We start from the raw sequence: 15,276 nt of genomic DNA, 5'->3' as shown, positions 1-15,276 counted from the left end.
CTTCAAAGATCATATTCCAGAAATAGTCTTTAAAAAGACAGGAGTTTCAGGGACTTAATAAACAGGGAAACAGACTGAAAAGATACTAAACAAATATTTCAGAGCCTGAATAGTTTCAAAATTGTATTTTTACTTCTTTGTAATGACCCTTAAATTTGACTTAAGATTTTTTTAGGAAAAAAGATGGTATTTAGTCACAAGAACTCACTTGAAGGTTTTTGTTCTATCACTAACTGTGTTGCTTTAGGCAAGTTCCACACAGCCCGACTGGGCCTCAGGTTTTACATCTAAAAAATAAGAGTAAAATCCTCGCTCTAGCCTATGTAATAGAGATACTGTGAGGCGCAAATGACAAAGCCCTTGTAAAACTCGCTTTGCAAATTCAGTGCTATCTACACTGCCCTTTTAACTGGCAGAAAAACTAGTTTATAGCTATATTGGTAGGTAAGAACAAAAGTGAATGCTGAAAAGTTCCAAGTATGTAAAACTAAATACAAATGCCCTACCATCATAAAATGTAGTTTATGAAAATATAGGGCTATACTCAAAAACATTTTAGTCCAAAAATCCATTTGGATTTTTTTCTGCTATACACTGGCACAGAATTATTATGAAATGTCACCGTAAGAATTAAATTTCAAACCCTTTAACTTGCATTTAAACTTAATATATAAACTTCATCACCCCTCAGCAAATGGTGGTCTAGTAGTTAAGGTTTGGTGCTCTCACTGCCATGACCCGGGTTTGTCTCTGGTCAGGGAACCAGAGCACCCATTTGTCGGCTGTCATACTGCAGCGGCTACATGTTGCTGTGATGCTGAGAGCTGTGCCGCCAGTATTTCAGAAAGGAGCACAGGGTCACCCATGGTGGACACGTTTCAGTAGAGCTTCCAGACTAAGACAGACTAGGAAGAAGGACCTGGCCACCTACTTTCGAAAAAATTCGTCACGAAAACCCTATGGACAGTAGTGGAGCACTGTCTGATAGAGCGCCGGAAGGTGAGAGGATGGCGCAAAAAGACCAGCAGGGTTCTGCTCTGCTGTACACAGGGGTCACTGTTAGAATCAGCTCGACAGCACTAACAAAAACTACCTCAGCAAAACCTTAAATCCCTGGATCACCTGATGCCAAAATGGAAAATAAGCTGTGAAAGATGTTATTGGGGGAAAAAATTCCAGTAAATAGTCCAAATAAAAACATACAGGAAATGTATCAACTTCAGAAATAAATGAACATAGATAACACGGAAACTGTCAATACTAATAGCAAATAATGTTTGACCAAGCATCTTAAAAACAGCTGCATAGTGCTCACATGGGCAGCAAATACAGTCATGTGCCACACCATGATGTTTTGGTCAACGATGGGCCACAGATAGAACAGTGGTGCCATAAGATCAGCACCATACAGTCTAGATGTGTAGTAGGCTATATTATTTAGGTATGTGTAAGTACACTCTGATGTATGCACAATGACGAAATCACCTAATGACACATTTCTCAGAACACACCCCCATCGTTAGGTGACATGTGACTGTATCCGAAAACTGGAACAATATAGAGAAAATTAGCATGCCCCTTGTGCAAGGATGACATGCAAATTCATGAATCGTTCCATATTTTTGCACAGGGCATTTTTAGGGCGATGACACTATTCTGCGTGGTTATGTAATGGTAGATATTATGCATTTGTCAACTGTACAACACTGTGAACCCTAATGCAAACACGATTTAATAAATAATAATATTTCAAGATTGTTTATCAATTGTTAATAAATGTACCAGACTAATGCAAGATGATAATAAAAGGAGAAATCGTGTGTGTGTGGGTGCACATGCACACGCAAGCGGATATGGCAACTCTTCATATTTTATACACAATTTTTCTGTGAACCTAAATCTGTTCTAAAAAATAAAACCTATTAAAAAAAAAAAAAGCTGAACTTCAGATAATGCTGATACCCAAAACAAAAACCCAGCTGCATAAATTTAGCACCCTTTCCAAAAGACAGAGGAGACAAAATGTTAATACCTGCATCTTTCTGGAGAGTCTTCTCTATCTTTCCTCCGGAACTTGCTGATGGTGTCATCAATTGTGCTTCCAATTTTATCACTCAGTTCACCTAATTTATCACTGAATGGAAAAGCACTCTTGTTTTTATCCCACTCCTCATCCCATTTTGATTTGGGCTCAGGATCGTATCTTTCACCTATATAAAGCATTAAAAAAAAAGCAACTCTAAGGATATTAAATTCAAAAGATATCTATAGTCTTTATTTCTGAAGCTTTTCTTCATAATAAAATAGTTTTCAAAGGAAAACAGAAAGCTCCCACAGTGCTGAATCAACACAATTACAGCAAGGCACAGCATGTAGTGCCAGTCATTAAGTGGCAAGAATGCAGATTCAAAAGCTTTTGTTTATGAAAACTTACAGAACCTTAATGCACAGCACAGCATATCAGGAAGTTCTTAAAGGCTGTTGAAAGGAGTAGAGGAAAACAGAAAAACCAACACAGGCTATACTAGCAAAAGAGAAATGGAAATCTTTTTGTTTTTACAAAAATCACAATGCATTATATTTCATTCCTGTCTCTTAATGGTTTTCAATTATTAGAAAAGTGTTAGACAGCAAAAGTCTCTTAAAAAACACAAACTATAGGCAACACTACTCTGAATGCTACACATCCCAATATGCTATAATGACTCATAACTATCATTCTTTAGTATCAAACTAAATAACTCAATGGATTTCATGCATGAGAAAGCATCTTTTAATTACCATAAAAAGAAAAGAATATTCTAACTACCAAAAACTACACAGACTAGAATCATGAAACATGCTGAAGCAGTTCAGAATGATGATCTACTCAAACACCAAGTCCAAACATATGCTAGGACTGGCAAAACCTACGGATCCTCTGTGTGAATTTGAGAATGAAGAGAGCAGATCATGGCAGTGTATGAAAACCCCAAAATGTCAAGATTTGTCTTAGTCCTTGACCTTGGGGGCCTAAAGGAGAGACAGGAATTATAGGCACTAAATGGAACCTTTCCATTTCCATTTCCATGACCAAACTCAACTTAGGAGGCAAGAGTAGAAAGTACAGAGAAATCATGTGAGGTTAAAAAGAACAAAACACTGAAAATTAAGGAAAGTCAGAAAAGGGAAAGGAAAATGAGAACAAAATAATCAAAGATGGCTAAACAAGCTTTTGTTCTGAATTTGGCTAACAGGTTCTAATGGCATACGTGCCCTTTGGAGACCAAACAAAACAATTTTGCCGAACTGCCTGCTAAAATCACAAAGCTAAAATTTTCTCTTAAGAGTGTGAGGATTTTAAAATATGTCTACTAAATCTGAAAGTGACCATCAACTTAAAGAGAACAAACATGACAAATGAAATTTTCCAGACAAAATTTAAAACAGGATGGTTTTATAAAAATGAGTGGTTTTCCAATAACGTGTACGTACATTTCAATGATAACTAGAAGAACTAGACTTTGAAAAGAAACAAATCTACAGGAAAAATGAAAGTAGATGAAAACTAAATGGATTAGCATAGTGGACATCATACCAAATGAGTACCAAAGACACTGGATATTGGTAAGACATTATCTAATAAACTGAAAAACATATAAAACAGTTAAAGTTGATTAGTTAAGTCTCTGGATCATATATATAGCATTAAAAATAATTTATAAAAGAATGTGATGTAAATGCACAGGACATTCAACTCTAGCTCTAATGCAGATACTGTGATTAGTTCACTGTGACTGAGTCTGAAAACTTACTCAATTTTCCAAATTTATCTGATATAATTACATATTGTGCTGGTAAAAAAGATTTACAAGAAAGCAGAATGAGGAAATGAGTTGCAAATAGCAATTTATACTCAGAAACATTAAACTGCCATGGCTATTTTGAAAAAGCTGAAGAATAAAATAACTGCTTGGGCAAATAATCCCAAGACCTCTTACTTTCCTAAACAAATAAAAACTCAAAACATATTTATATGATTTAAGAAAAATATCTTGCCTACTTTGAGAATTGACTTTTATATGATGCTTAGACGTAAAAGAAAGGAATTTTTCTACTGTTAGAAACATCCTTTAACAGCTAATTAAATGCAGTATTTTTTTTCTTTGAGGGCAAGAAAGGAGAGGTGCAAAGGAGTGAAGATACTTTTTTATAAGTAACTACAAGAAAAGAAGTAGAAGATTTTAAAATGGTTCCAAAGAAGGAGTTTCAAGACCTCATATAATCCAAATATAACAAAACTCAGATATGAGTGGAGGGAGCTACAGAGCCCCAATAAGCCTCTCTGTGTATACACAAAAATGACCAGGTGACTGCCAGAGCTCACAGAAGACAGAATGAGTCCAAAGGGACATGTGCTGTGAAAGAGAGTTCTTATTTTCTGTATCTGTTTCAAGCACTTAATGATCTATTTAGGGAAACTATATCATTACATTAAACATAAACAGGAGAGATGAATGTTCTAGCAGCTCTTAAATGTGTTAGGAACAATAAAGTGATAGGCCTAGATCAAAAACTGGTGGTACTGTCAGTCACTTTTTTCCATGTCAAATGAACACACTGCTTAATTAAGGGAAGAGATTGAGGCTGAACTAACTTCTAAGAAGTTTATTTTTGGACAAAAATAGTGCTAAATTGGTTCTGAATTAGGAAGATGAATCTCTTGATCAAACTTCGTATTTTTATGCTCTAAACAGTGAGTTAGAGAAATCTTTTTTCCTTTAGAATGGTAACCCCAAGAGGGAAGGGGATACATTTGTTTTATTGTCTGTATGTCAACTCAAAATTTGCAGTCATTTAATTAACAATTAATGGTTAAAATCAGCTTCTTGAAACCACAAAAGTAAAAAATAGGAAGATTCCCAAAATTCATGGGAGCCAAAATAAACATTACATATATTTTAGTATCCTATATATTCCTGGAAAAAAATAGCATTTTGGTCTTTCATATTCCAACGATTCTTAAAATATACCCAAGAAGCTAAACTGATGCTTAAGCGCCAATCTTTCTTTGATACTCACTGTATCTGAATCCTCCAACACTGTCAGAGGAAACCCCAACATATTTGTCTTTGTTCTTCTTTGCTTTCTTTCGCTCTTCACGAAGCCTGTCGTCATCCTGGGCAAATTCAACCAATTCTTTCACCTTCTGGCGAATATTTATACCTTGATCCTTGCCATGCTCATCTGTGAGGATGGTAAGGGAAAAACAAAACCTTAAGAATTCAGTTAATATATATCAAACCCTTTAACACAAAAAACAGACATGAAAATTTCAACATAAGAAACGAACTTCAATATTTTAAAATTAATAAAAAGAGGCAAATTGTGCTACTAAATTTTGTCATTTCCTTATTAGCACATTCTAAGTCTTGAGATACAATTTTGGCTTATAAGAACATGTAAAGACGAACTAAAAAGGACGACACATAATGGTGCTATGCAAGATCAATTAAAGATCCACTAAAAAGGATTACTAATAATGACCATATGAAATGGACTTATATCCATAAATGTCTTCTTTTTCTATCGTATTTTAACAAAACAAAATAAAACTCACTTTAACATTTTAATGACTTAAAGGCATCCAAATGCCTTGGTTTCCCTGTACACAAGTTTGGAAACACTAACTATCAGGATTTAGTGTAGCTGAAAAACTGAATTTTTAAAGTGCTTTTAACTGGGGTATGCTACAAAATGAAATGTGATTCATTCTGTATCCTGTTTCACATTCAAAACACACTCTGGCCTTGCTGCCTTTGCACAGTAAATATTATTTGGTGGGAGGAAAAAAAACCCCAGCTTCAAACAGATGTGTGTGTTTTGGAGCTCTAACCTTTTCTTCCCATATGATTAAAGCTATTCCTTTATGGACACCACAGGGGACCAGTCTCCAGTGCATATTTTAATATAAACCCGAACACTCATGTTGTGTTGGTTCTGTTGTTATTAGCCAGTCTTTTCTGCAAGTTCTTGTCTTCACTAATTAATACTCTAGGGCCCCACGTCTTGGATTCTGCACTCGTCACACAACCAGCAACAGTCACATTCTAATTAGAGCGGAGAAGCTTCTAAGCTGGTTCAGGTGACTGACAACTCCAACTACTGTTTTAATTTGCTTATAAGGTTTTTCTATTGCTCACCTACAAAGTGGTAATTTTCCAGGGATCGCAAATCATAAATGTGTTCTCTGGCACTTGTAACAACACGCTCTGATCCATTCCTTATGAGGTAAGCTAGGAGCAGCAATGACTGTAAAAATACAAAGCAGCAAATGATTTATCAAAATAAATTCTGGAAGAGCTTTGGTAAATAGTTAAAAAAAGTAATTCCAACATTAGCAAATAATCTTCATCCATGTGTTTATGTGTGGGGGATTTCTTTACCTTATGTTAGACTTTAAATACATAGTCTAAAACTTATATTATCAATTTGAAGTTCCTCTTATATCAAGCATAGTAAATAATTATAAACTATCCACTGGATAACATATGTCAAAAGATTGGAAAAAAAAATTCTGATGTTAAAAAATATCTGAATGTATGCTATAAATGAACACTAAGCTTTTAGAAAGCTGGCTCAGATTTTACTTTTCATCTGGCATTACACAAGTGTGAATTGTTAGAACAAGTATTCGGTAATTATATGATCCCATAGCATTTTCCCCAGATAAAATTTAATTCAGGGAGTTAATGATGTGGCTTTTGTTTCAAAAACTTGCTGCCAACAAATAAGAGAAAAAAACAATGTTCATGGGGTTTATTTGGGGGGTGATGAAAATGTTCTGGTATAGATAGTGGTGACTGCTGCACAACTTTGTGGAACACTAAAAACCACTGAGCTACGCATTTTGAACTTAACTTTGCTTGGAACAAACCTCACATAAATAAGATTAGATTTATGAAAATCTAGTTAGATTGGCAAAACTGAGGGGCAAAAAAATCTCATCCTTCTAGGAATTTATTCTTCAAAAAAGTAATTTATCCAAGAATTATTTCTTTTAAAAAAGCTCTAAATAAAAAAAGTTACAGAAATCTCAACTATTTCATCACAACTACTGTACAAGCCGAGGGAATGACAATGAATGTTTTCAGAAACAATTAACATCAAAAACACGCAACTAAATAAAGCACTGATTTTCAATCCTGAAAGCCAGAAAAGTTGCTTTCAAAGTTTCAAATATGAATATTATGTGCCATTTTGGAAAGCACAGAAAAACTTACTACTAGGAGCAAGAAAACATGGTGGGGATGGAAGAACAGATGACTTATCTTCTTGTAGAATTCTACACTACATTATGATGAGATCAGAACTAAATGAAAGAAGTCTGATAAACAGTACATATTCGCAAATTTAAAATGTTAGAATTTTAACATGTTTTAGAATCTGTAATTATATTTTAAATTAATATATATTTTTTGGTACAGAATACTGTGATATCACTGTTATAAGACAGGCAAATTTTTATGTACAGACCACAAATCATACTAGACTGATTTTCATCGTAACTGTTCATATATTAAACATGCATACTACTACAGATTCATTACTTTTGATACCCACAAATGTATTTTTAGTAAGAATAATTATAACAAATACAATAAAAATATTCAACATTTGGAAGTATTATTAATTTTAAACATTTCACATTAAGAATAGTTGTTTACAGTCCTAGAAAACAGAACACAAATAGCAAATCTACTTCTTTTACCTGTTTGAGAATATTCTGTTCTAGGATTTAATATCTTTCATAATCACTTCATAATCACTTATGTATGTACACCTTAAAATTTCAAGCACTTACTGTCAACATGTCAAATAATAAAAACACACTAATGCTCATACCTTATAAACTCTTCTCCAATTTTTTTTGTTGTCTTTTAACATTCGTGACCAAAGCATGTTCATAAGTTCTGGAAATTGTTCATACATGAATGTAGCCCTGAAAAAAAAAATTTTTTCCTCAAGAGTTTGCAATATGCTAATTTTGACAATAGATGGCAGGCTTGTTCCAAGTTACTGGGTTTTCCCAAAGAGCTTTAAAAAAATTAATTCAAAAAATTTAGATGATCTGCTTCCTTAAAAATGTTTTTCCTACATTTTATAAAATATCTAGCACATTCGTAAGTCCCACTAATTAATATCATATTTTACAAGCCCTTCATTCACGGCCATAGTGATCCAGATGTTCATCAGGAAAAAATTTTCATAACCTTTATTTCAAGTTATTTTATACACATTTGTCAAAAGCTTACATGGTAAGATACAGTTAAGTCTCTAAACTTCATTAAAAAAAGTGAATTTTGTTTTACTTTTTTGAGCTAATTTTTAAGGGGAACAGACCCTGTGTAAAACTTCCTCCATTAATATCTGAACGATTATGCAAAATTTCTATCTGGTAGCTAAAAAGTTTAAAACTGAAAGCAAATCTCACATTTCTGTGTAAAGACAGTTAGATTCTTTCTGCACTGCTGAGTCAAATTATCACTTACTTGGCAATCTCTCCCATGAGCTGCCCAGAAGGTCCCCAAGGATCATCATTCGTTGCTTCTCGAACTTTAGACTCGATCTCTGAATAATTCATAACCACATTGGTGCTGCAGAGAAAAAAAAATGCACGCACATACGCACAAAGATTAGCATCAAAACTGAGAAACACATGAAAACTTAATAATGACACTACTGGGTGTCCTAATGAGATAGTTCTACGGGGTGGGAAAGAAAACATCTTTTGTGCACAAGCTACCCCGAGGACACTATATAACACATTTAAGTTATCTTTAAGAAGATTTTACTATTCCATTAGCCTTCAAGAATACAGATGAGAGATAACATTAGAGCTGGCACAAGTCCAGTAAAAAATGGCTTTGGGTCAAATTAAAAAGGAAATTGAACATGCTAGAGCCTATTTTAAAACTAAGTTGTCAGTTTCCTGACCAGACCTGGTTTATATGCAGTCTTATATTTCCTGCTTACAGAAATTCTGTAAATTAATCAGCAAAATTATATAACAGCTGAACATTATGTATATTGTATAAAACAGCAACGACAAATCAAAGATAACATTCTAAAGATGTTTTGAACCACTATGAACATTTAACTGCAATCCTTTAGTCTTTTTTCATTTATTATATCATATACATTTTCCATGCCACTGTAGTCACTGTAACCCTCACTTTTAATGGCTACATAATACTCTATCAGTATGATAATGTATTTAACTTTCACTTAAGACTTCAGCCGTGATTAAGAACATGGGTTGTAGGATTCAGAAAGATCTGACTCCAATCTCTTACTTTGTCACCTTTGGAAAAATTACTTTAATTGTCTTAATCTCAGTTTCCTCAAATATAAAATGAGAATTAAGAAAGAATACCACCTCAAAGGGTAATATATCAAACGGTTCTTACAAGCACAGTGTCTGACATACAGAAAGTGCTCAATAAATGTTAGCCATTATTATTATTATTATTAGACATAATAATCATCTATTAGGAGAATTGTAAAATATTAAGTAATACTTTTATAAGAATTAACTTTGAAAAGAGTATCTTAAAATTAAGACATGAGCTGGCAAAATGGTCGTTAAAACAGAATTTCTCATGTTATATAGACTTAAGAATTCAAAGACATTCTGAGGAATAAGGAAATACTGTAGGGGGCTGGCCCCATGGTGTGGTGGTTGAGTTCTGTGTGCTCCACTTTGGTGGCCTAGGTTTGTGGGTTCAGATCCTGGGCTCGGACCTACACCACTTGTCAGTCATGCTGAGGTGGCGACCTACATACAAAATAGAGGAAAACTGGCACAGATGTTAGCTCAGGGCAAATCGAAAGGGAGGGAAGGAGGGAGGGAGGGAAGGAGGGAAGGATGGAAGGAAGGAAAGCGAGGAAGGAATGAAGGCAGGAAGAAAGACAAAGACAGAAAGACTGACAGACGAAATAATGTGAAAACGTCACATACCATAGTAGTATCCATTTGACATCTGAAGTTCCAATTATTACTGAATAATTGTTATAACAGATGCCTCTGAATATGGTAAATCAAATCTTTCACTCAAAATTGAGTCTTAGAAATAGTGAAAAATCAGAATTCGGTAACTATTACTTACACACACCCCAATTTTGCTGTATGGTTTTTCAGTCAGCAAAAATTCCATTTTTCAAGTAAGGAAGGTTTGGTTATAATTTGCACTTGAATCTCTTTCTCAAATATAGACAGAAATTTCAAATTTATTGCAAACACTTCAATTTCTTTACTTTTAAGGAAGAGACTAATAAACAATTTTGGGTCAAATTTTAAAGGAACCATTATGCATATAAATCTGGCTTCTAGATTTACAATCAGACTACTGTTCAACTAAGGGAGAAAAGGGAAATCCTATTATTTTCTTTTAATCTTTGAGAATGCTGTCTCTTAAAATATCAACTAGTTTGATAAAATAAATACAAATTATTCCCGAGACTAAAATAAATCCATAATCTCCACTGCCTCCTTCAAATTTAAGACAATTAATGAACGAATTTTTATAAAAATCCAGCAATGATTCTATTGACAATAATTTTACGTATAAATATAAAGGAATAACATTTATTTCTCACTTTGTCAACAACAGAACCAAAATAAAATCAAGGGAGCCAATGACATATTTGCCATTTAAGATGGCAGAAAATGATAGATTTCAGAATGCCTTTGTTTATCCTAGTGGCTGAAGCATGCATGGCTTAGGCAGTTAAAAGTGTCAAAATGCAGCTGTGGGAATGAACAATAGCAATTAGGATTATATTTCACCCAAGCATTTCATTACCAAGAATGCACTTGAAATCTGTTTGCATTGTTTAATTTGTTGGAGAACAAGATGAAAGGAGTTAATCTCTAGTCCATGTACATGAAATATTTTTACTAGAGCTTTCATAAATGCTGTAGCTTTCAGAACACTACTTTCCTTGTTCAAGCTACAAAAGCCCATGGGTCAAATGAGAAAGGTCCTGTTTCTCTAACCCTTCACAAGACTCTTAGCTGAAGGCCTGTGTGTTTGAGTGCTGTGTATTTAGAGGAAGAGGTGGCAGAGCGCCAACAATTTAAGAATCTCCTCATTTCCTTGGTTGAAAAACAATGGAAACTATGTAAAGGGACAACTTGCCATTAGAACACACTCACGATATAGTCATAAAGTATATCCACAGAAAGATACGGGAACAATAATACAAAAATATCAAAGTTAGAACACTTCCATGAAGAGAATCAGGTCCTATTTTTTAAAGCCATTTTCCAATGAAATCGTTGCTTTCAGAAACTGGAAAGAACTCTCTCTTAAGATGAAATCTCACGGCATAAAGAATTCCAAAACAAAGTATTTTTAAGCTGTACTTAATTCAGAAACAAATATAAACTAAAACAAAACAAAATAACATTGTATAGTTTGGCCTTATTCCAGGTCATTCAAAAATAACTATTTCTAAAAAGGTAGAAATAGCATTTTGATCCTTCCTTTCCCATGTTTTCTATTGCCCTCAATCCACGCCCTACCCATAATTCCGGTGACCTTTTAAAAAAGGAAAACAATCCCCACCCTCCCCCCCCAAAAAGAGAAGTAAAAAAAATTGTGTCCAGATGTGAAAAGAAAAAACAGCTAGTTTAATTCCTAAAATTTCCTGACTGACACAAATGTTTTAAGAATGGATATTTCAGACACTAGAGGGGGCTCTCTCATCAGTTTTTCAAAACACATGCAAAATTCAGACAAAGGTCAAGGATCCATTCTGCAAACAAAATTATAGGCAATTACCAGGGAATGACCAAAGAGTGAAGAATACAAGAAGCTGCTCATGTTCTGAAGTTTTTACTGTAAAGCAATATTGAACCAATGCTTTTTACAAGGATGAAATCCACATTAAAATCATTATTGTTTGTATTTGTAAACATAGCAACTGTTCGTTGCTTCCACAGTGCTTTTACACACTTGCACATTTACTCTTCACAACACCCCAGTAATAGACAGGACAGGACTAAGAGAGTCTCCAGTGAGAGTACTTGCTCTGGACAACACAGCACCACTCACTCACTGGATCTTCAATGCCAACTGCTAAGTTATCATCCTCAAGTTCTGCACGCTTGTTTCTACGGATGTGTGAACATAGCTAATGTTCAATTAGTCAAGGATTGATTATTCAATCTGTAAATTATTAGTGTTCATTTTGGCCCTCCTCTTTATTCCCCATTTTCCGCTTATTTCACCACTCACTACTGATAAAATATCAAGTTATTTTACTTGATAACAGTTTGGGTTCCGGTTTTAGAGGCAAGATTGGTTGTAAGTAAAAGCTAAAATGGGGCTTTTACTTACTGATGGTCAATGCATCCTCTAATCTGATTAAGAATAATCAGTAAAATGACTGACAAAAACAATTTGAATAGTCTTTATTCATATACTTCCTGTCAAACATTCAAGAATATGCTTTGCTAAAACAAAATTATACACCCAGAGGAAAGGTAAAGTATAGGTAGAATCCAGTCCTAACTGCTACCAGAGGAATAAGAAAATTGAAACGGACTGATGTAGTAAGAAGTATTTTTCCCAGCTTGCCTTTTTAATTTTACTTCCTTAAAAAATAAAAATGGAGTCAAATGGGTCTGTATTTTTAACATGGTTTCTTCTTTTTGTTTTTAACTAATTATAAAGACTTCATTGACTCTGAGATCAGAAAAATATTTAGCAGTATTTTTTTAGACCTTTGAACTTCTGTTTTGTCATATGCATACATATGTACATCCACACTTACTGACACAGAGAAAAGGAAAGACAGGGGCAGCAAGAGACAAGGTAGTGGTTTTAAATAATAGTATTTTTTTCTTTATACTTTCCCACATTTTCCAAATTTTCCCCATGAACATCATAGTGTAACCTAGGGAAAACTATTAAATGCCATTAAAAATATAAGTCGAGTGCTATATCATCACTAACTACACTTTATTTACGGGCAAATAAGCTTCATGGTAGACCACATGAGTATTATTTCTACTTCCAAAGTCTTATTTTCTCTGAGTAAAAAGTGTAGCAAACTAGTAACTAAAATATATCTACACATAAGAAAATACGTATACCAGGTGCTATGTGTGTAAAACAGGGAACAATTTAAGTATCTAATATTGAAATTAACATGATTTTTAAAAACTGTATCAGGGAGAAATGATTTCCAACATAAAAAGCTATATTAAAAAGTGACCTCTTAACTTCAATGACACAAAGATTTCAGAAGATACTTTTATGATGCAGATAAAACTATTATGATCCTTACAAAGTATCGATCTTTTAGACTTTTTTAAATTAATAAAACATCCATAAAATGAACAGTGAAAAAGAAGGCTGTCTCAGGTAAAATGTCACTTAAGCCAGGAAATTTTTTCTTTTTAATGTTTTTAGCCAAAACATTAGGGAAGCAGTTTTAAGAATACTTGCTCTAGGGCTGGCCCCATGGCCGAGTGGTTAAGCTTGTGCACTCTGCTTTGGCGGCCCAGGGTTTTGCCAATTTGGATCCTGGTCGAGGACCTAGCACTGCTTATCAAGCCATACTGAGGCGGTGTTCCACATAGCAGAATGAGAAGGACCTACAACTAGAATATACAAGTACGTACTGGGGAGTTTTGGGGAGAAGAAGAAAAACAAAAAAAAGATTGGCAACAGATGTTAGCTCAGGGCCAATCTTTAAAAAAAAAAAAAAAAAGAATATTTGCTCTAAAAGATTGATAATGAACCATGTGGTACTCATTTTTCATCCCAAGATGGCCTTCACCACATTACCCTTATTTTCAATCTGAACATTTTACAGGTTCAAAACTAATATTTTAAAATCAAGTTACATGTTATTACAGTCCCGTGAACAACATCAAATTTATGCTCAACAACCAAGAAGTCTAGTGCTCCTAAATTCAACAAATGCATAACTTTTGTTGTTAGCAGAAATCTGAGGTCGTATAGAAATGGTGTGAGGAGGTGGGAAAACTAATTTGTCCACTTGGCTGGATATTTGCTACCCAACAAAACAAGTCTTGTCTTGACCTGAAAATGAAACACAAAGCATTGAAAAATGTCTCAACAGGAGCAGTGGTTCCATAGAAGAATTAATGTTGCTAAAGCAAATGTTACCATATTTGATTATAAAGTATTTTAGTTATAAAACAGCTACGGTGCTAGCACAGGGAATAAACGACAGTACTCCCTCCATACCATAAGAAGAAAACCAATAAATATGGGAAAGTACAGAAGTAGTAAACATAACAAACTTAATGCTGGCTAACTTCTACCTAGTGTTGCCATCACCAGCAGCTCTCCCCTACCAAAAAACAAAAAAATTGAGTGAGCAGAGAGAAAACATATTTAATAGCAATTCCTTAGCAGAGAAGTTAAACTCACAACTAGGAAACGGCAACAGATCTTTAAACTTTGTTAGGTTTTTCTAATTCCAAAGCCCATTTTCTATTATGCCACAATGCCCTAAAATCAGAAAATTCGTAATATTACCTCACCTAAATGAAAAAGTCTACTAGTTAATATATAAGATGACATCACAAACTGCACTAAAGGAACTAAATGCTGAATTAATGTTTAAAAAAATACCTTCTCAGTCATGAAAATTATATATTCTCTGGTTTTAGTAAATACTAAATACAAACTATCCAACTGAAAATGAGGAAACCAATGTACCCCCTTCAAAAACACACATTTCTTTAAAAAAAAAATTTTATTGATGTCATATTGGTTTATAACATTGAGTAAATTTCAGGTGTACATCACTATATTTCAGTTTCGGTATAGACTGCATCATGTTTACCACCAATAGTCTAGTTTTTATCCACCACCATACATATGTGCCCCTTTACCCCTTTTGCCCTCCCCTCACCCCTTTCCCCTCTGGTAACCGCTAATCTCTTCTCCTTATCCATGTGTTTATCTTCCACCTATGAGTGAAATCATACAGAAATACACACACTCTTAAAAGCAAGGTAAAGAAATATCAGTTTGAATAGGGAAAAACTAAACTGAAGACATCTAAAATCTGAGGCTCTCTTATCCATTCTTCTGCAGTAATGAAGCTTCAGAAAAGAGTAGCCTTATTAATTAAAAAAACATATACTCTATTTCAATCCAATTATATTGTAAGTATGTGGGATGTGCATGCATATTATTTATGACTTCACCTATTTACACAGAGCACTATGCTGGATTATACACCTTCTGT

The 15,276-nt window shown here is 34.1% G+C and overlaps 1 protein-coding gene and 1 non-coding gene across 3 annotated transcripts in view; one reads left to right on the top strand and one right to left on the bottom strand.

The window, feature by feature from the left end:
* CLINT1 (clathrin interactor 1) overlaps positions 1-15,276 on the bottom strand; it is a 62,484-nt gene that overhangs the window by 21,121 nt on the left and 26,087 nt on the right. For both annotated transcript variants that reach the window (XM_008515084.2, XM_008515095.2), the window contains exons 2-6: positions 8,532-8,636; positions 7,885-7,981; positions 6,183-6,291; positions 5,062-5,226; positions 2,033-2,210 (exon numbers count right to left, since the gene is read on the bottom strand). In XM_008515084.2, the coding sequence (XP_008513306.1) occupies positions 2,033-2,210; positions 5,062-5,226; positions 6,183-6,291; positions 7,885-7,981; positions 8,532-8,636 (654 nt within the window). The remainder of the gene's footprint in view (positions 1-2,032; positions 2,211-5,061; positions 5,227-6,182; positions 6,292-7,884; positions 7,982-8,531; positions 8,637-15,276) is intronic.
* LOC139075438 (U6 spliceosomal RNA) lies at positions 1,523-1,624 on the top strand. Its single transcript, XR_011525800.1, has one exon. It is a non-coding gene; the product is annotated as a U6 spliceosomal RNA (small nuclear RNA).

Source organism: Equus przewalskii, chromosome 13, assembly GCF_037783145.1.
Source record: "Equus przewalskii isolate Varuska chromosome 13, EquPr2, whole genome shotgun sequence".
Lineage (NCBI taxonomy): Eukaryota > Metazoa > Chordata > Mammalia > Perissodactyla > Equidae > Equus > Equus przewalskii.
Note: the sequence above shows the minus strand (reverse complement) of the source record. Positions and strands in the feature narration are given on the sequence as shown.